Source organism: Schistocerca gregaria, chromosome 5, assembly GCF_023897955.1.
Source record: "Schistocerca gregaria isolate iqSchGreg1 chromosome 5, iqSchGreg1.2, whole genome shotgun sequence".
Taxonomy (NCBI): domain Eukaryota; kingdom Metazoa; phylum Arthropoda; class Insecta; order Orthoptera; family Acrididae; genus Schistocerca; species Schistocerca gregaria.
The window spans coordinates 545,805,397-545,822,234 of record NC_064924.1 but is presented as its reverse complement, the minus strand read 5'-3'; the positions used below and the strand labels follow the sequence as shown (position 1 = coordinate 545,822,234).

The window sequence follows — 16,838 nt, the reverse complement described above, 5'->3', positions numbered from 1 at the left end:
GATAAATAGTTTAGACAAGGAGAGAATAGAAGCTTTTGAAATGTGGTGCTACAGAAGAATGCTGAAGATTAGATGGGTAGATCTCATAACTAATGAGGAGGTAGTGAATAGAACTGGGGAGAAGAGGAGTTTGTGGCACAACTTTACTAGAAGAAGGGATCAGTTGGTAGGGCATGTTCTGAGGCATTAATGAATCACCAATTTAGTACTGGAGGGCAGTGTGGAGGGAAAAATCAGAGAGAGACTAAGAGATGAATTGACTAAGCAGATTCAGAAGGTTGTAGGTTGCAGCAGGTACTGGGAGATGAACAAGCTTGCACAGGATAGAGTAGAATGGAGAGCTGCATCAAACCAGTCTCAGGACTGAAGACGACAACAACAACAACAACAACAACAACAACAACTACTACTACTACTACTACTACTACTACTACTAATACTACTACTACTACTAATACTACATCTTGTTAGTGCTGCAAAATTACAAACTACAAGACGCTAAAAAAAGTTCCAAACAGCTAACCACACCACAATGTCCAAGATATATAAAATTTCCAAACATAGATATCTCTCTGGTTTTCAATATGCCAATATGATTCAAGAGGAATTCCATATTGGATGCTTACAAAGCTCACAATCGACCTCTGTAAGTGCTTGTTAATGAAACAGTAAATAATTAGTGCACAAGCTGTATGTCTTGAACCTATCCAGCATCAAGTGCTCAAAATCACTGGCAAGTGCATAACAGAATAAAACATAAAACACATCTCACTATTTCAGTGACAAATATTTAACCACACACACTGGATACAATTGAAACAAAAACCTACATTAAAAAGAAAGCAAGAGCAAAAGCTGTGAGATTTGAGGAAACCAACACAAAAACAAAGGAGGGGAGGGGAAAAAATAGCTGTATACAATACACAGGCACAAACCACTAAACATTTCCAAATTCAAGCCATTAACATATCATACCAGACAAAAAGAGAAACCACAGAAACCTTAACATCAAATCTGTAAGTGACTGGCTGCATATTATACCCACCCCCCACAAACTGCCAAGAGAAAGCATGGCAAAACCCATGTGAGGATCTGAGTAGTAAACATAAGCCTAAAAGAATCAATAATAGACAAACAAATTAACAGTTTTGACCTAAATGTTATATGTAAGATTAACAGTCCTGGCCAGTGTTGCACAACACAGATTTGCCAATTTGTTTATGAGTTATTACACCAAGGCATGACAAATGCAGTGTTATACAAAAGAAGAACAATTACAAAGCAGTACGAAGTGGGTTGGTATATAGAAGTTGAGAAAATTGCTAACAGCAATAAAAATCTTTGATACACTGTAGACAACTTCATTGATACCAGATTTAACCATACCTACATACTTTATGAACATGAGAAAAGTAAGTGCCTGCAATAATGCTCATAGGAAAGACGACTGAGCGGTTAATTTCTTGAAATGAAGAACAATTAGAAACAAATTTCAAGGATGTTTTATGTTGGGGAACATAACAGCCAATACATATGCAATAAAAATACTTCATTTAAATTATAGCCATAATGTAAAGAGTGAATTCGATGCAGAAACTGAAAAATGCTAATTTAAGATAAATTAAACACGATACAAGAAATGACAGGGGTCATGTTAAAAGGATATGTGGAAAACAATAAAACAATTGTTCTCAAGAAACCAAATGGAAAATGTATTTCGCATGAACTAAATGGAACTACAATGAATTGATTATATTTTATCAAACACAAGGAAATTAAACAGAATGCAACAGCCTTATATAATTTAACAGTTTCAAGAAGACGTACTCTCATAACAGGCACAGTAAAAATAGATATAAAGAAAGACTCATCACATAGGACATCAGGAACGTAGATGAGGATTTATTTAGGGTTACCGAAGTATATTAGAGTCAACTGAGCATCAAGTTCAATAACTAAGAAAATGAGAATTATGTGAACATAAGACAAAAGAATTTATTTAATGTTACTTTGGCAAACACTAAAAGATGATTGAGATGGAGAGAAAACAAAAGAAAAGAAAAGAAATTCTAAAATGAAACAAGTTAGGCGTTACGGAGTGGAAATCTGCAGATTGGGGATTTTGCTGACTTTTAGTCATTCAAGCTGTGGTCGACTTAGGTGCCTTCGGGTAGGAAGGGCAAAGGCTGCTCAGCCTGGCATGCTCACCGCCCTGGTGTTGTGGCCATAATAGAAGCTATGTGTATGCCAGCTGGTGCTGCTGCTCGTATATTCCACCAGCTGATGGAAGTGCACTCATATCAATTTAGTTACACTCCAAATGTGTATTCCTGCATCGCAGCATCTAACACCTTGCACAACAAATAAAATTTGGAAATAGTGAAAGTCTCGCATGCCCCAGCACTTTGTAAAACTGTGATGTCAGTTCATTGTTGCAAGCAACTACAGACAACATAAACTCAGTTTCAACATGTTAATGCTTTTTCAGATATGCATTCATTATTTTCCTTACAATTCCTTTGTTTATGAATAACCTTGTCTCTACTTGACCGTGTTAAGGGTAATCTTTGTTTTAGAATATCTTCAGTTTCAATAGCTACTATTTTTCGTTGCTTGTAATTAACCCAAAAATTACACAGTACTAACACACTAAATTTGGGCTATTATGTATTGTCTAAATTTGAGCTTAGTCAGGCTAAATAATTTTGTCAATATGACTAATCTGTACCAATCCCATTTTAGAATGCTGAGAACAAAGCCAAAATATACTGGGTAGAAAAAAGGAAGAAATGTAATGAAATAAAATGACTGCGGCAATACATGCTGATAGAAATAAAACTATATAAACACTGAAGGCTACTAAAATATTTAACAAGTCATGATTGATGTAACAAGTATTTAGCAAGACTCAAGTTTCTCCTTCAATATTAATTTCATGTAAATTGGAAGAAAATGTTAATTAGGTGCACAATTGAAAAAAAAAACTAATGCCTTACCTTCTTCACATATAAGAGAAATTTTATGGATTCACATGTTGACCTACATCGAATGGCTTACTAATTGATGAGAAGGAATGGTCTACAACATCGGTTTCAGAAGGGGGAGGTGAGGAGAGATTGGGTGGAACTATTTTTTGTAGTTGATAATTTACCAAAAGTTGGTTAACATTAAGAAATGGGTAGGAACAGTACTGAAAGACAGATGACTAATGCACAGTTAAGTCTAGAGCAACCTTTTATCAAGCACTTTATGTCAAATGCCTGATAATAACTTCCATCTTTTTAACAACAGATAAACTTAATGGCAAATATTTAGGCTCTATATCCAACCTCTCATCTGGTTTTCCAGCTCCAGGACCAAGTGGGTCAACCAGTAAATCCACAATACCCGATTTCTTTGCCTTATCTGCTTTCACAGTCTTTCCAGTAAGTGCCATATCCAAGGCATTTGGCAACTGGGTAATCTTTGGTAATCTTTGAGTTCCACCAGCACCTGGCAAAAGGCCTAGCATGACCTCTGGAAGTCCTAAACCAGTCTTTCGGTCCTTCACTGCTATGCGATAGTGGCAAGCCATGGCAACCTGAAAGAGAAAAAATAAATAAATAAAATAAGAATATTAAGATTAATCACAAGTGCTTTTACAGACACTAGGAAATGAAAATTGAAGACAATAAATTTAAATGAGTAGTAAATAGATGGGCATGATGAGAAGAAACTAAAACAAGGCGAAGTGTGATTTGGATTAATGGTTCAAGCAAATGCATCAATGAGCGTGTGTGTGTGTGTGTGTGTGTGTGTGTGTGTGTGTGTGTGTGTGTGTGTGTGTGTGTAAAAGGGGGGGGGGGGGATGGTGTGAATATAGGTTAACACTAGTAATGTACAGTAGTGATCTACCTTGAGATGATATGATATGTGATATGATCCTGCTTTACCACAAATGCATATTAACTTGCACATGTGGTTAATGTTATGTTTTTTCAGATATGTTTCTCAGCATGACAGTGCAACAACAGTACAATGCATGAGACTGCCCTCAGGAAAAGCAGTCGTCTGAACCAGGTACTAAAATAATGATGGGTGTGACAACATTGGCTCACATATGCAGCAAGAAAAACACAGTAACTAAAGGTGATGTACTGTACTGAATTTGTTTGGACATAAAGTTAATAAATGACAAGTTTTTGTGGGAATATGGAGAAGTTTTTGAAGTTGCTAAAAAGGAGACCACAGATAGCATCAACGGCTAAGATGTTGAGGAACAATAAGAGACGCAAAACACGGAAGTTCATTTATCTTATGGGCTATACAAGTGTAAATTTCATGTTGTTATGGAATGCATGGAAATGATAAATCTGGTGGCACCAATACCATGGAAACCAGGAGAAAGAAACGTGAGGACTCCACTGAACACTGACTTTGCGAACATTTTTAGATGCTTAGAGGCCATGCTAAAGATCTTGTACATCTTCAAAAGAGGCAAAGAATTTCGTAAAAGTGTTGCAGCATGGTTCTATCTGGCAAAGCAGATGACTGACTCGGCAAAATCACATCATAAGGAAGGTGTTGCAAGAAGGCTCAGTAACTAAATGCATTGGCACAAGAACATCTATTCAGTACACTGGCATTGCAGAAGTCACTGCCCATGGCTTCTGAAAGGAGAAATTGTGACAGTCTTGCCAGGACTGTAGAGTTGCTGATACAACAGTAAAACTAGGGCAATGAAGTTGTGGTTGCTCCAACAGTCAGGCCTTACATCTTGACATGGAGGGCAGAACCGTTACCATTTCAGAAATTATAGTGGACCAGGCTAGCAAATGTGCTGCCAAATTTAGACACTCAGTCTCAACTATCGCAGCTTCTAGTGATGAGAGGGTGTTCACAGCAGTCTTCGAGCCGAGATGATTCAGCGAATGGATACCACCAGATGGTGTCTTTGTTAGCCACATGCCACTGCCTGTCCCCAGTGTGGATGCTGCCGACCTGGCACCTTCCTACCAGTAGGCTGCTTGGTGACTGTCGTCTGACACCATCTGATGTGGACTGAGATTCGAGCCTAGGCTGTCTAGCTTACACCACCCATATGGGCAAACACTGTCTCTGTTCATCAACCTGTATGGGTATATTGTACTGCCATCATTCATGCTAGGGCCACAGTTTGATCCCACCTGGTCCAGCACACTTAGTGCTGAGCTACAGGCAGGCCAGCTGCCACAGGAGCCGTGCACTGTCTGACACATGCAACTCCACTCCATTCCTGATTCAGCACTAAAGCTACTGTGCTGATGCTTGCCTGAGGATCCCACGTGCTCCCCTGTTGGACTGTTGTCGACACCAGCAAGCTTAGCTGGCTAGGTGGTGGTGGTGATGGTGGTGGTGGTGGTGGTTAGTGTTTAACGTCCTGTCGACAACGAGGTCATTAGAGACGGAGTGCAAGCTCGGGTTAGGGAAGGATTGGGAATGAAATCGGCCGTGCCCTTTCAAAGGAACCATCCCGGCATTTGCCTGAAACTATTTAGGGAAATCACGGAAAACCTGAATCAGGATGGCTGGAGACGGGATTGAACCGCCGTCCTCCCGAATGCGAGTCCAGTGTGCTAACCACTGTGCCACCTCGCTCGGTTCTTAGCTGGCCAGGGTCAGCCTACATCAGAGAGAGCACTGGCCACCATCTTCACTTTGGAGCTTTCTAACTTGACTTTTTCAAACCAATACAGTCTCCATGACAGATCACTGTCCGACATCTGCCACTACACCACTGCAGCCTCATACAGAGTGATGAATTGAAGATATCCTGAATATATCACCTACACCCACCACAACCACTGCATGTGGTGATAGAAGTGGTTGCTGCCACCTCTGTCGATAGCCACAACTTGCAGCATCAACATGCCATAGGTTGAGTGTCTTTATTGCGTTCTGGGTACTGTAAAAAATTTATATTAATTTGCACCATTCAGTACAGGAAATGTATTGTGAGCAAGGAGTACGGCTTAATGTTTCTGTTTGTGTAACAAGTTAATGGTTACGAACAGCCGCTCAGGCACAGAGACTAAATTACACTAGTATGATATTTGAGTGTCCTCCTTGTCATGTTATTTTGCTCTCCCATTGTTTATAGTCGTTTCTGTAACTGATAGACGACCCACCATGTCAGAGAAGAAGAAGAAGAAGAAGAAGAAGAAGAAGTAGTAGTAGTAGTAACACATGAGTAAACATTTCAGTTAGCTGAGTTGAGGGCAGAGCGAAAAAAAGAAGGGGGGGGGGGGGGAGGAGTAACAGGAGGCTACAGTAGAGAACAGGCCTGCATTCAGTGTACCTACTCCTGCTTATGTAAACATAAGGGGGAAAAAATGGGTTGAGTGGTGGACCAGATATAAGGAACAACTTGTTGCTCTGAGGATAAGAAATATTAAGCATATAGAGAGACTGAGTGACTGCAGGAAGATAGAATATGTCTTAAATAAAATTTCTAGTTGGTGAAATGAATGACAGCTAACTCTAAATGTGGGAAAATGTAAGGTAATGAGGATGAGTAGAAAAAACAAACCTGTAATTTTTGGATACAGTGTTAGTAGTGTACTGCTTGACACAGTCATAACATTTAAATATCTAAACATAACATTGAAAAATGATAAGTGGAATGGTGTGTAAGGACTGTGGTAGGGAAGACAAATGGTAAACTTCGGTTTATTGGGAGAATTTTGTGAAAGTGTTGTTCATCTGTGAAGGAGACTGCATATTGGGCACTGGTGTGACTTCTTTTTGAATACTGTGACTATTTGGTAACTGTAGGTGACAGAGCAAATTGGAATATTTTTTCTTCCCTCTTGTTTGGCCATCTACCTCCTTAAAATTCATTTTTTCATGTCTGACTAATTACCATTAACAAACATGAGTATAATCTGCATTTTCATGAAAGAAAAGAGTTGGTCCCCAGTTTTAAAAGACACAACACCAGGCCTAATTTTGTGCTTAGTTTTATGTATGTCATTAATTTCCTAATTTATTTTGACTACCCTAGTTAGTATCTTTTGTTACAGAGTGAAATCAGTAATTGTTTCATAACTTAAATTCTATTGTTGATTTATAAACAAATATAAATTCTGTACTAATTATAAACAAGTGGAGGAACAACTAATAGTTTTCTTAATGGATCTATTTGGCTCAATTCAAAAACATGTTAGCAAAGCTGGCCCTTTATTAATTCCAAATTGCCACTTTTGTCAAAAGTACTGTTTGTGTAACTATATCTGGTAATTTCAAGATTTTAACAAATAATTCGGCTTAACCCCCATGGTAGAAGAAACTGTTGAGAAGAACCAATGTTTCAATGCATTCAGTTAATTTAATGAGGTATGTTTTAATTGTAATTTCTGTAAATTAAACATTGAACAATGTGTAGTTTCAGTACCTATTATCGTGATGATATATAACGGCCCAATTTTTGGGCTCGAGACAGTCAGCCCACAGCTGAGTTTCAGACGAGGAACCCGTATTGGTTAGATAACAACAATGTGTCAATTTAACACTGGAATAATGGTAACACAATTAGGCCATGTGTTAAAACAATGACAGTGTCTGTTCAATATGTACCATATTATTCACCAAGAACTGAACTGTGTGGTTAGGTTTTACTGATCATAGATGTTCAATGGTAAACTACTGTAGTAGTATGTTGACTTATACCTGAAAACTGTTAATGAGGCTTATCAAAATTTGCCAATACTTAACTGGCCATATAACTGTGCATTATTGGAGGTGGGTTCAAACAACACTTACGTGTTACGGAGATGCTTCGGGACGTGAAATGGGGTTCTCTGGAGGGAAGGCGACATTCTTTTCGAAGAACATTATTCATAAAATTTAGAGAAGCAGCATTTGAGCTGACTGGTGAACGATTCTACTGCCACCAATATACACGGTATGTAAAAACCACAAAGATACAAGAAATTAGGGCTGATATGGAGGCATATAGACAGTCACTTGTCCCTCACTATTTGTGCATGGAACAGGAAAGGAAATGCTAGTAATGGTACAGGGTGCCCTCTGCCACACACTGTATAGTGGCTTGTGGAGTACCGATGTAGATATAGACTTGAGAGATTAAATAACAGTAATATTTGTGTGGAAGTAAAAGGTCAGGTGAAATGAATTTAACTCATGTTGTTGTTGTCTTCAGTCCTAGACTGGTTGATGCAGCTCTCCATGCTACTCTATCCTGTGCAAGCTTCTTCATCTCCCAGTACCTACTGCAACCTACATCCTTCTGAATCTGCTTAGTGGATTCATCTCTGGGTCTCTCTCTATGATTTTTCCCTCCACACTGCCCTCCAGTACTAAACTGGTGATTCATTGATGCCTCAGAACCTGCCCTACCAACTGATCCCTTCTTCTAATCAAGTTGTGCCCCAAATTTCTCTTCTCTCCAAATCTATTCAATACTTCTTCATTAGTTATGTGGTCTAACCATCTAATTTTCATCATTCTTCCGTAGCACAACATTTCGAAAGCTTCTAGTCTCTTCATGCCTAAACTATTTATCGTCCATGTTTCACTTCCATACATGGCTACACTCCATACAAATACTTTTATAAAAAAGACTTTCTGACACTAAAATCTATACTCCGGGTTAACAAATTTATCTTCTTCAAAAAAGCTTTCCTTGCCATTGACAGTCTACATTTTATATAATCTCTACTTTGACCACCATCAGTAAATTACTACTTTAAGTGTCTCATTTCCTAATCTAATACCCTCAGCATCACCCGATTTAATTCGACTACATTCCATTATTCTCGTTTTGCTTTTGTTGATGTTCATCTTATATCCTCCTTTCAAGACACTGTCCATTCCATTAAGCTGCTCTTCCAGGTCCTTTGATGTCTCTGACAGAATTACCATGTCATCGGCGTACCTCAAAGTTTTTATTTCTTCTCCATGGATTTTAATTCCTACTCCGAGTTTTTCATTTGTTTCCTTTATTGCTTGCTCAATATACAGATTGAAGAATGTTGGGGACAGGCTACAACCCTGTCTCACTCCCTTCCCAACCACTGCTTCCCTTTCATGCCCCTCGACTCTCATGACTGCCATCTGGTTTCGGTACAAATTGTAAATAGCATTTCACTCAATGTATGTTACCCCCGCAAACGTCAGAATTTGAAAGAGAGTATTCCACTCAACATTGTCAAAAGCTTTCTCTAAGTCCACAAATGCTTGAAACATAGGTTTGCCTTTCCTTAATTTATTTTCTAAGATAAGTCATAGGGTCAGTATTGCCACACGTGTTCCAACACTTCTACGGAATCCAAACTGTTCTTCCCCGAGGTTGGCTTCTACCAGTTTTTCCATTCATATGTGAAGAATTTGCATTAGTATTTTGCCACTGTGACTTATTAAACTGATAGTTTGGTAATTTTCACATCTGTCAACACCTGCTTTCTTTGGAATTGGAATTATTATATTCTTCTTGAAGTCTGAGGGTATTTTGCCTGTCTCATACATTTTGCTCACCAGATGGTAGAGTTTTGTCAGGACTGGCTCTCCCAAGGCTGTCAGTAGTTCCAATGGAATGATGTTTACTCCCGGGGCCTTGTTTTGACTTAGGTCTTTCAGTGCTCTGTCAAACTCTTCCGGCAGTATCGTATCTCCCATTACCATCTTCATCTACATCCATTTCCATAATATTGTCCTCAGGTACATCGCCCTTGTATAGACCCTCTATATACTCCTCCCACCTTTCTGCTTTCCGTTCTTTGCTTAGATCTGGGTTTCCATCTGAGCTCTTGATATTCATAAAAGTGGTTCTTTTTTCTCCAAAGATCTCTTTGATTTACCCCTAGTGAGCGAAGCCTCTACATCCTTACATTTGTCCTCTAGCCATACCTGCTTAGGCATTTTGCACTTCCTGTCGATCTCATTTTTGAGACGTTTGTATTCCTTTTTGCCTGCTTCTTTTACTGCATTTTTATATTTTGTCCTTTCATCAATTAAATTTAATATTTCTTCTGTTACCCAAGGATTTCTACTAGCCCTCATCTTTTTTACCTACTTGATCCTCTGCTACCTTCACTATTTTGTCTCTCAAAGCTACCCATTCTTCTTCTACTGTATTTCTTTCCCCAATTCTTGTCAATCATTCCCTAATGCTGTCCCTGAAGCTCTCTACAACCTCTGGTTCTTTCAGTTTATCCAGGTCCCACCTCCTCAATTTCCCACCTGTTTGCAGTTTCTTCAGTTTTAATCTACAGGTCATAACCAATAGATTGTGGTCGGAGTCCACATCTCCCCTGGAAATGTCTTACAATTTAAAACCTGAATCTCAGTCTTACCATTATATAATCTGATACCTTCAAGTACCTCCAGGCTTCTTCCATGTATACAGCCTTCTTTTATGATTCTTGAACCAAGTGTTAGCTACGATTAAGTTACGCTCTGTGCAAAATTCTACCAGGCGGATTCCTCTTTCATTCCTTACTCCCATTCCATATTCAGCTACTACGTTTACTTTTCTTCCTTTTCCTACTATCGAGTTCCAGTCACCCATGACTATTGAATTTTCGTTTCCCTTCACTATCTGAATAAATTGTTTTATCTCATCATACATCTTATCAATCTCTTTGTCATCTGCGGAGCTAATTGGCATATAAACTTGTACTACTGTAGTAGGGTGTGAGCTTTGTATCTATCTTGGCCACAATAATGCATTCACTATGCTGTTTGTAGTAGCTTACCTGCATTCTTATTTTCCTATTCATTATTAAACCTGCTCCTGTATTACCCCTATTTGATTTTGTATTTATAATCCTGTATTCACCTGCCAAAAGTCTTGTTGCCCCTGCCACCGAACTTCACCAATTCCCAATATATCTAATTTTAACCTATCCATTTCCCTTTTTAAATTTTCTAACCTACCTGTCCGATTAAGGGATCTGACATTCCACACTCCCAACCATAGAACGCCAGTTTTCTTTCTCCTGATAACAATGTTCTCCTGAGAAGTCCCCACCCGGAGACCTGAACGGGGGACTATTTTACCTCCGCAATATTTTACCCAAGAGGACGCCATCATCATTTAATCATACAGTAAAGCTGCATGCCCTCGGGAAAAATTACGGCTGAAGTTACCCCTTGCTTTCAGCTGTTCATAATACCAGCATAACAAGGCCAGATCAGTCAATCATCTAGACTGTTGCCCCTGCAACTACTGAAAAGGCTGCTGCCCCTCTTGAAGAACCACACGTTTGTCTGGCCTCTCGACAGATACCCCTCCACTGCAGTTGCACTTACAGTATGGCAATCTGTATCACTGAGGCACGCAAGCGTCCCCACCAACAGCAAGGTCCATGGTCCCTGGTGATGAAACTGGTAATGTTAGGGAAGTAAAGGGAAATGATGTAGGATTATCAGCGTCCAATTTGGAGTCTAAATCAACCTTATTGCCAGACAAGGTAAGTGTGTGCTGGAATGTGTGAATAACAACATAGGTGATTTTGATTTATATGCAGTAGTATCTACCTCACTGAGAGATAATGGTTGTATACAGGCAGTGGAGCCTGGTCCAAATGCGACCCTGGATGAGCACATACAGGGAAGCTCATGTGCCAATGGTTTTTGTGTCCTGCAGAGTGTAACTGTACACAGGAATCTATTGCTGTAATTGCAGTAAAACCTTGTTTCCACATTGCTGCATTTCACATTTTCCCGCATTTTACGTCAATTTTTGACAGCCCCAAAAGAAGTTCTATTCTCTCAATACAATACTTTCCCATCATTAATGATTCTATGTTACAACATTTTGCCCATTTTAATTATTTTTTAACTTTATCACTACTTTTAACAATGATTTTCAAACAGATTTCAGCAACAAAAATGCATCAAATTTCTGCTCAGTCAGCCTTGGAAGGAAGCAGAAAATGCAGACCATTAGCATAGTTGTTGGTCATGTAACATAGCATTAGTGTGGTAATCAAGATTTTCGTTGTCGGTGTGACAGGTGTTTGGAAGGGTGGCGAAATACGCCATGTACCTTAATAATGATCACAATCTGATGAGAGTGACTAGTAGCAACATTCCTTCTGCACACCGTGTTGTATTACAACAGCTTTACTTTCATTCCAGTCATTTATACAAATACACACTGTTTTTCAAGATGGTGGTTACTTCTGCGTGAAATACTATAATCCGTATTAGGCACACAGCTTTTGGTTGGTATGATCTGATACCAGGTGTAAACATTCCTCCTCAAGATGCTCCACAACATGGTGACAGTTTGTGTCCTCTTTCTCACCCACAATGTCCCTGAACAGTGTGACCTCCTTGGCAGCAACAACTTTTAGATTTCGTGCCAATTTTTTTCTGTTTATGAATACTGCCAACTTAATTGTTTCAATCAATATTGTGTTATAAGCACTATTTACCATAATTTGATAATGATCACAATTTAAAGAGAATGACAGTACAAGTAATTTATTTTTGCTTTTTGCATTTCCTATGCTTTTCTGTGTATATTTTCCTCCATTTGACACTTTGTTAGGTCAGTCCACTGAAAAGTGTGAAATGGGGGTTTTGCTATATGTTGTAGATAATGAAATGGTACAGTAACATTTATTTTTGAAAGATGCAGATTTGTCGTCACCTTTGATGGCACCACTCCCTCAGAAGGTGGAAGGCCAAATACTTTCTGGAATTGGTGCTTGAGGATCAGGAGGATCATGAAGTTGATGGATGACATATACAGGGTGTTACAAAAAGGTACGGCCAAACTTTCAGGAAACATTTCTCACACACAAATAAAGAAAAGATGTTATGTGGACATGTGTCCGGCAATGCTTAATTTCCATGTTAGAGCTCATTTTAGTTTCTTCCACCTAGCTCAATGGAGCACGTTATCATGATTTCATACCGGATACTCTACCTGTGCTGCTAGAACATGTGCCTTTACAAGTACGACAACATGTGGTTCATGCACGTTGGAGCTTCTGCACATTTCAGTCTAAGTGTTCGTGTGCTTCTCAGCAACAGATTCAGTGACCGATGGATTGGTAGAAGCGAACCAATTCCATGCCCTCCACGCTCTCCTGACCTCAACCCTCTTGACTTTCATTTATGGGGGCATTTGAAAGCTCTTGTCTACGCAACCTGGTACCAAATGTAGAGACTCTTTGTGCTCGTATTATGGATGGCTGTGATACAATACGCCATTCTCCAGGGCTGCATCAGCGCATCAGGGATTCCATGCGACAGAGGGTGGATGCATGTATCCTCGCTAACGGAGGACATTTTGAACATTTCCTGTAACAAAGTGTTTGAAGTCACGCTGGTATGTTCTGTTGCTGTGTGTTTCCATTCCATGATTAATGTGATTTGAAGAGAAGTAATAAAATGAGCTCTAACATGGAAAGTAAGCGTTTCCGGACACATGTCTACATAACATTTTCTTTCTTTGTGTGTGAGGAATGTTTCCTGAAAGTTTGGCCGTACCTTTTTGTAACACCCTGTATATTAAGTGTGAGAGAGAACATTGCTTGAAAACTGATATTTTGCAGCGAACTGTGTAATTCAGTGGGACATTGTTACAGCTCAGGGAGACTGCTGCCAATGATGCACAGTCACAGGACTCTCCTGTGTGAAGGACGAACCAACTAAACTGTGTACAATGTCATCAAGATTCAATGACATTAAGTAGTCTGTACAGTTCAAAGAATTATTGCACTGGGAGTAGCATTCAATCTGTAATTAGATCTGAAGTAAACAAAATATGTAGCACAGTTGATTAACATTTGTGTGTGGAAGCACCATGTACGGTTTATGGATGAGAATAGTTTTAGAGATGTATTTTCTAGAAAAACTTAAGGTGAAGTTTTGTTCCAAAGATAAAGTTCTGAATGTTGTGCCTAAGCATTGAGTTAAGAAGCCACTGAATAAACAAGGAGAAATGCTGAGTATGAAACACAACTGGATAGCGTTTATTAGCAAATTATCACTGTTGCAGTAGATATGTTTGGTGACTCATTCTGAACCAACTGGTTCATTCTCATACCTGACCTACTGAGGCTGCTCTGAAAGTGCCCGAGTAACGTCAAAACGGCTATACATGCTACACAAAGTAACTGCAGGTGACAACTGCGACCAGCATGTACTCGCCTAGCAAGTTGGAACCAAACTACTTGTTAAATGGGCACATGTTGATTGTGCAGGCATCCATGATTACTTTTTATACCATGTATTGCCAGTGTGATGTTTGTTTTAATATCAGGCACTTTCAGAGCCACTTCAGTAGGTGAGGCTTGAGAATGAACCATTTGATTCAAAACTGGGCACCAGACATATGTATTGCAACTGTGATATTTGTTAAGAAATGTTTCACGAAACATTGTAAAAAGTTAAAACTGAAAAGCAATTGAGTATGTTGATTTGCTGTGGGGGGAAAAAGTGAAGAGAACTTACTAAGAAGAGTGTTTTGCAATACTATTTTATTAGTTTATTAAATGGTAATTCAATGGAGTGAATGGAGTGATCTCTATGCAGGAAACAAGAAAGTTCAGTGGGCAAATAGCAAGTCAAGGTGGCTGCATCACTGTTGAGCACACACAACAGTATGTACAGCAATACTGTGACAAATGACACAGCAAAGTCACTACAATGAGCATCTCAATTTCCAATACCATCTTGCTTCCCAACTCTGCTTTGCATAATCTCTATCTATTTTAAGCAGAAAACCACCTGATCACTTGAGCTACCAGTGTATCACTTGCCCGCAGACTGGGTTAAATATTAAGAAATAGTAATTAATTTAATAAGCTGTTAATTTATGTTGTGGTTCACTGCTGGATTAGAATAAAGAGAATTGGAGTAACTTGTACAAACATGTTAAATCATGAAAAGCATTGTTAATTTTCTAGAAATTTAAACAGACAATTATCTGACAGACTGGATATCCCAAAGGGGATAAGAGGGTTGTGCCACAAATCTACCTTAGTAACTAGGTCCCATGAGACAAGGACATCTACTGAGCAGTCTGATGCTGCCAAAGTCATGGTCCAGGTATTCTGAAAGGAGAAATTGCAACATTATTACAGTATTGCCAGGACTGCATAGTTGCTGATGACAGGAAAACTGGAGCAATGTCACAATTGATCACCAGTCAGGCCTCACACTGTGACCTGGAGAGCAACATCGTTACCATTTCAGAAACTATAGTGGACCAGGCTAGCACACACACTGCCAAAACTAGAGAGACAATCTCAGTCATTAGCAGCTGCTCATCAAAAGGAGAGGTGCACACCAATCTTTGAGCTGAGACGAGTCAGCAATCTGCCATTGCCAGACATCTTCACCAGCTGCCTGTACTCAGTCTTAATGCTGCTGACTTGGTGCCTCCCACGACGGCCCACCATCTGGATTATTTATCTGCTGCCAGCTGCCTTTCTACTGGACCGATGTTCGAGCCTGCATCATCTACTTATCTATTCAGCCATTTGCCCAGCTGTCATCACTCAAATGAGTGAACATAGTCACTGTAAGGGCATGTGCCACAGCTGCCTGCCTTTGCCCTATGTGGGCACACAACACTGCCATTATCCATTCTGGAGGCTGTCATTTGATCTCGCCAGGCCAGTACACTTCTTGCTGGGTGATGGGGACAAGCCAGCTGCTGTGGGTGCCATGCACACTCTTTTCCTGATTCAGTCACTGTGCTGAAGGCATCCCCTTGCCGGGTGCCCCCATTGTCTGAGGGAAGATGTCACACAGTGTTCTTTTGGCAGGCCACTGCATACACTAGCACACTTTGCCAAACGAGCCTGGTCTATGCCATGGACAGTACCATCGTCACAACTGTATCTTATGAAGTAAAGAGGTTTTTCTAAGCAATACTGTTTCTATGATCATTCACCACTCAACATCTGTCATCACAGTAGTGCAGTCACAACCCAGTGTGGTGAATTGCAGACATCCCAACCTACCATAGACAGCCTCACAACCCACCTCAGCACTCACCCTAGTTGCTGCTAAAGTGAAGGTACATTCTGCTAATAGATGTCTGTAAATGAAGGTAAGACAGGAAAAATAATAATAATAATAATAATAATAATAATAATAATAATAATAATAACTGTGCCAGAGTATATGTTAATAAAGATCTTATAAATTTACCACTATGAGGGTGAAATTTACTCAGATACAAATAAAATAATTCAAGATTATTCTTAATATAAATAAAAAGGAAATGAAATTTGATTTGTGAATGAAGACAGAAGATATAACAATTTTTGAGTAATGAGGGGAGCAAGCAGATTAGGGTATGAATAACTACATGTATTATGTAACATTAAATATAGAGAAAGAAGTCTGATGGACACTGCCACCAATAGCACTAATGCCAGAAAGACAACAGGGCCAATAAAATACAATCTACAATCTTTCAGTTTCCAAGTACTCTTTGATGCTTTAGATTTCCGCTTTTGGAACTGACTCAAGAGTCACTTACATTTTCAGAGGAAAATTCAGTCTGCAGTTGCAAATACATATTTATTTGGCTTCCACCAGTTTCAACAAATTAATTTGTTGTCTTCAGAAGCCTATAAACTTAACATAAGTTTTTAGTTTTTGATTATTTATTTATGTAAAGTATAAGAAGTGTATTACAGAAACTTACTAAGTATTGGTTTCGCAGATGTCAGTATCTTCTTCACATGCCTCATACTTTGACACTGTTTTAAAATACACCATGAATGGCTAATTGTAGGGTGAGATCACATGATTCACAGACACCACCACCACCACCAATTGCACATACAAATGTAACATAACATAAATTTATTACACATGTTTGCCTT

The 16,838-nt window shown here is 39.2% G+C and overlaps 1 protein-coding gene across 1 annotated transcript in view; it reads right to left on the bottom strand.

Annotated features, from left to right (window-relative positions):
* LOC126272299 (trifunctional enzyme subunit alpha, mitochondrial) overlaps window positions 1-16,838 on the bottom strand; it is a 153,892-nt gene that overhangs the window by 96,596 nt on the left and 40,458 nt on the right. Inside the window, exon 4 of the mRNA XM_049975064.1 lies at window positions 3,330-3,580. Within this exon, the coding sequence (XP_049831021.1) occupies window positions 3,330-3,580 (251 nt within the window). The remainder of the gene's footprint in view (window positions 1-3,329; window positions 3,581-16,838) is intronic.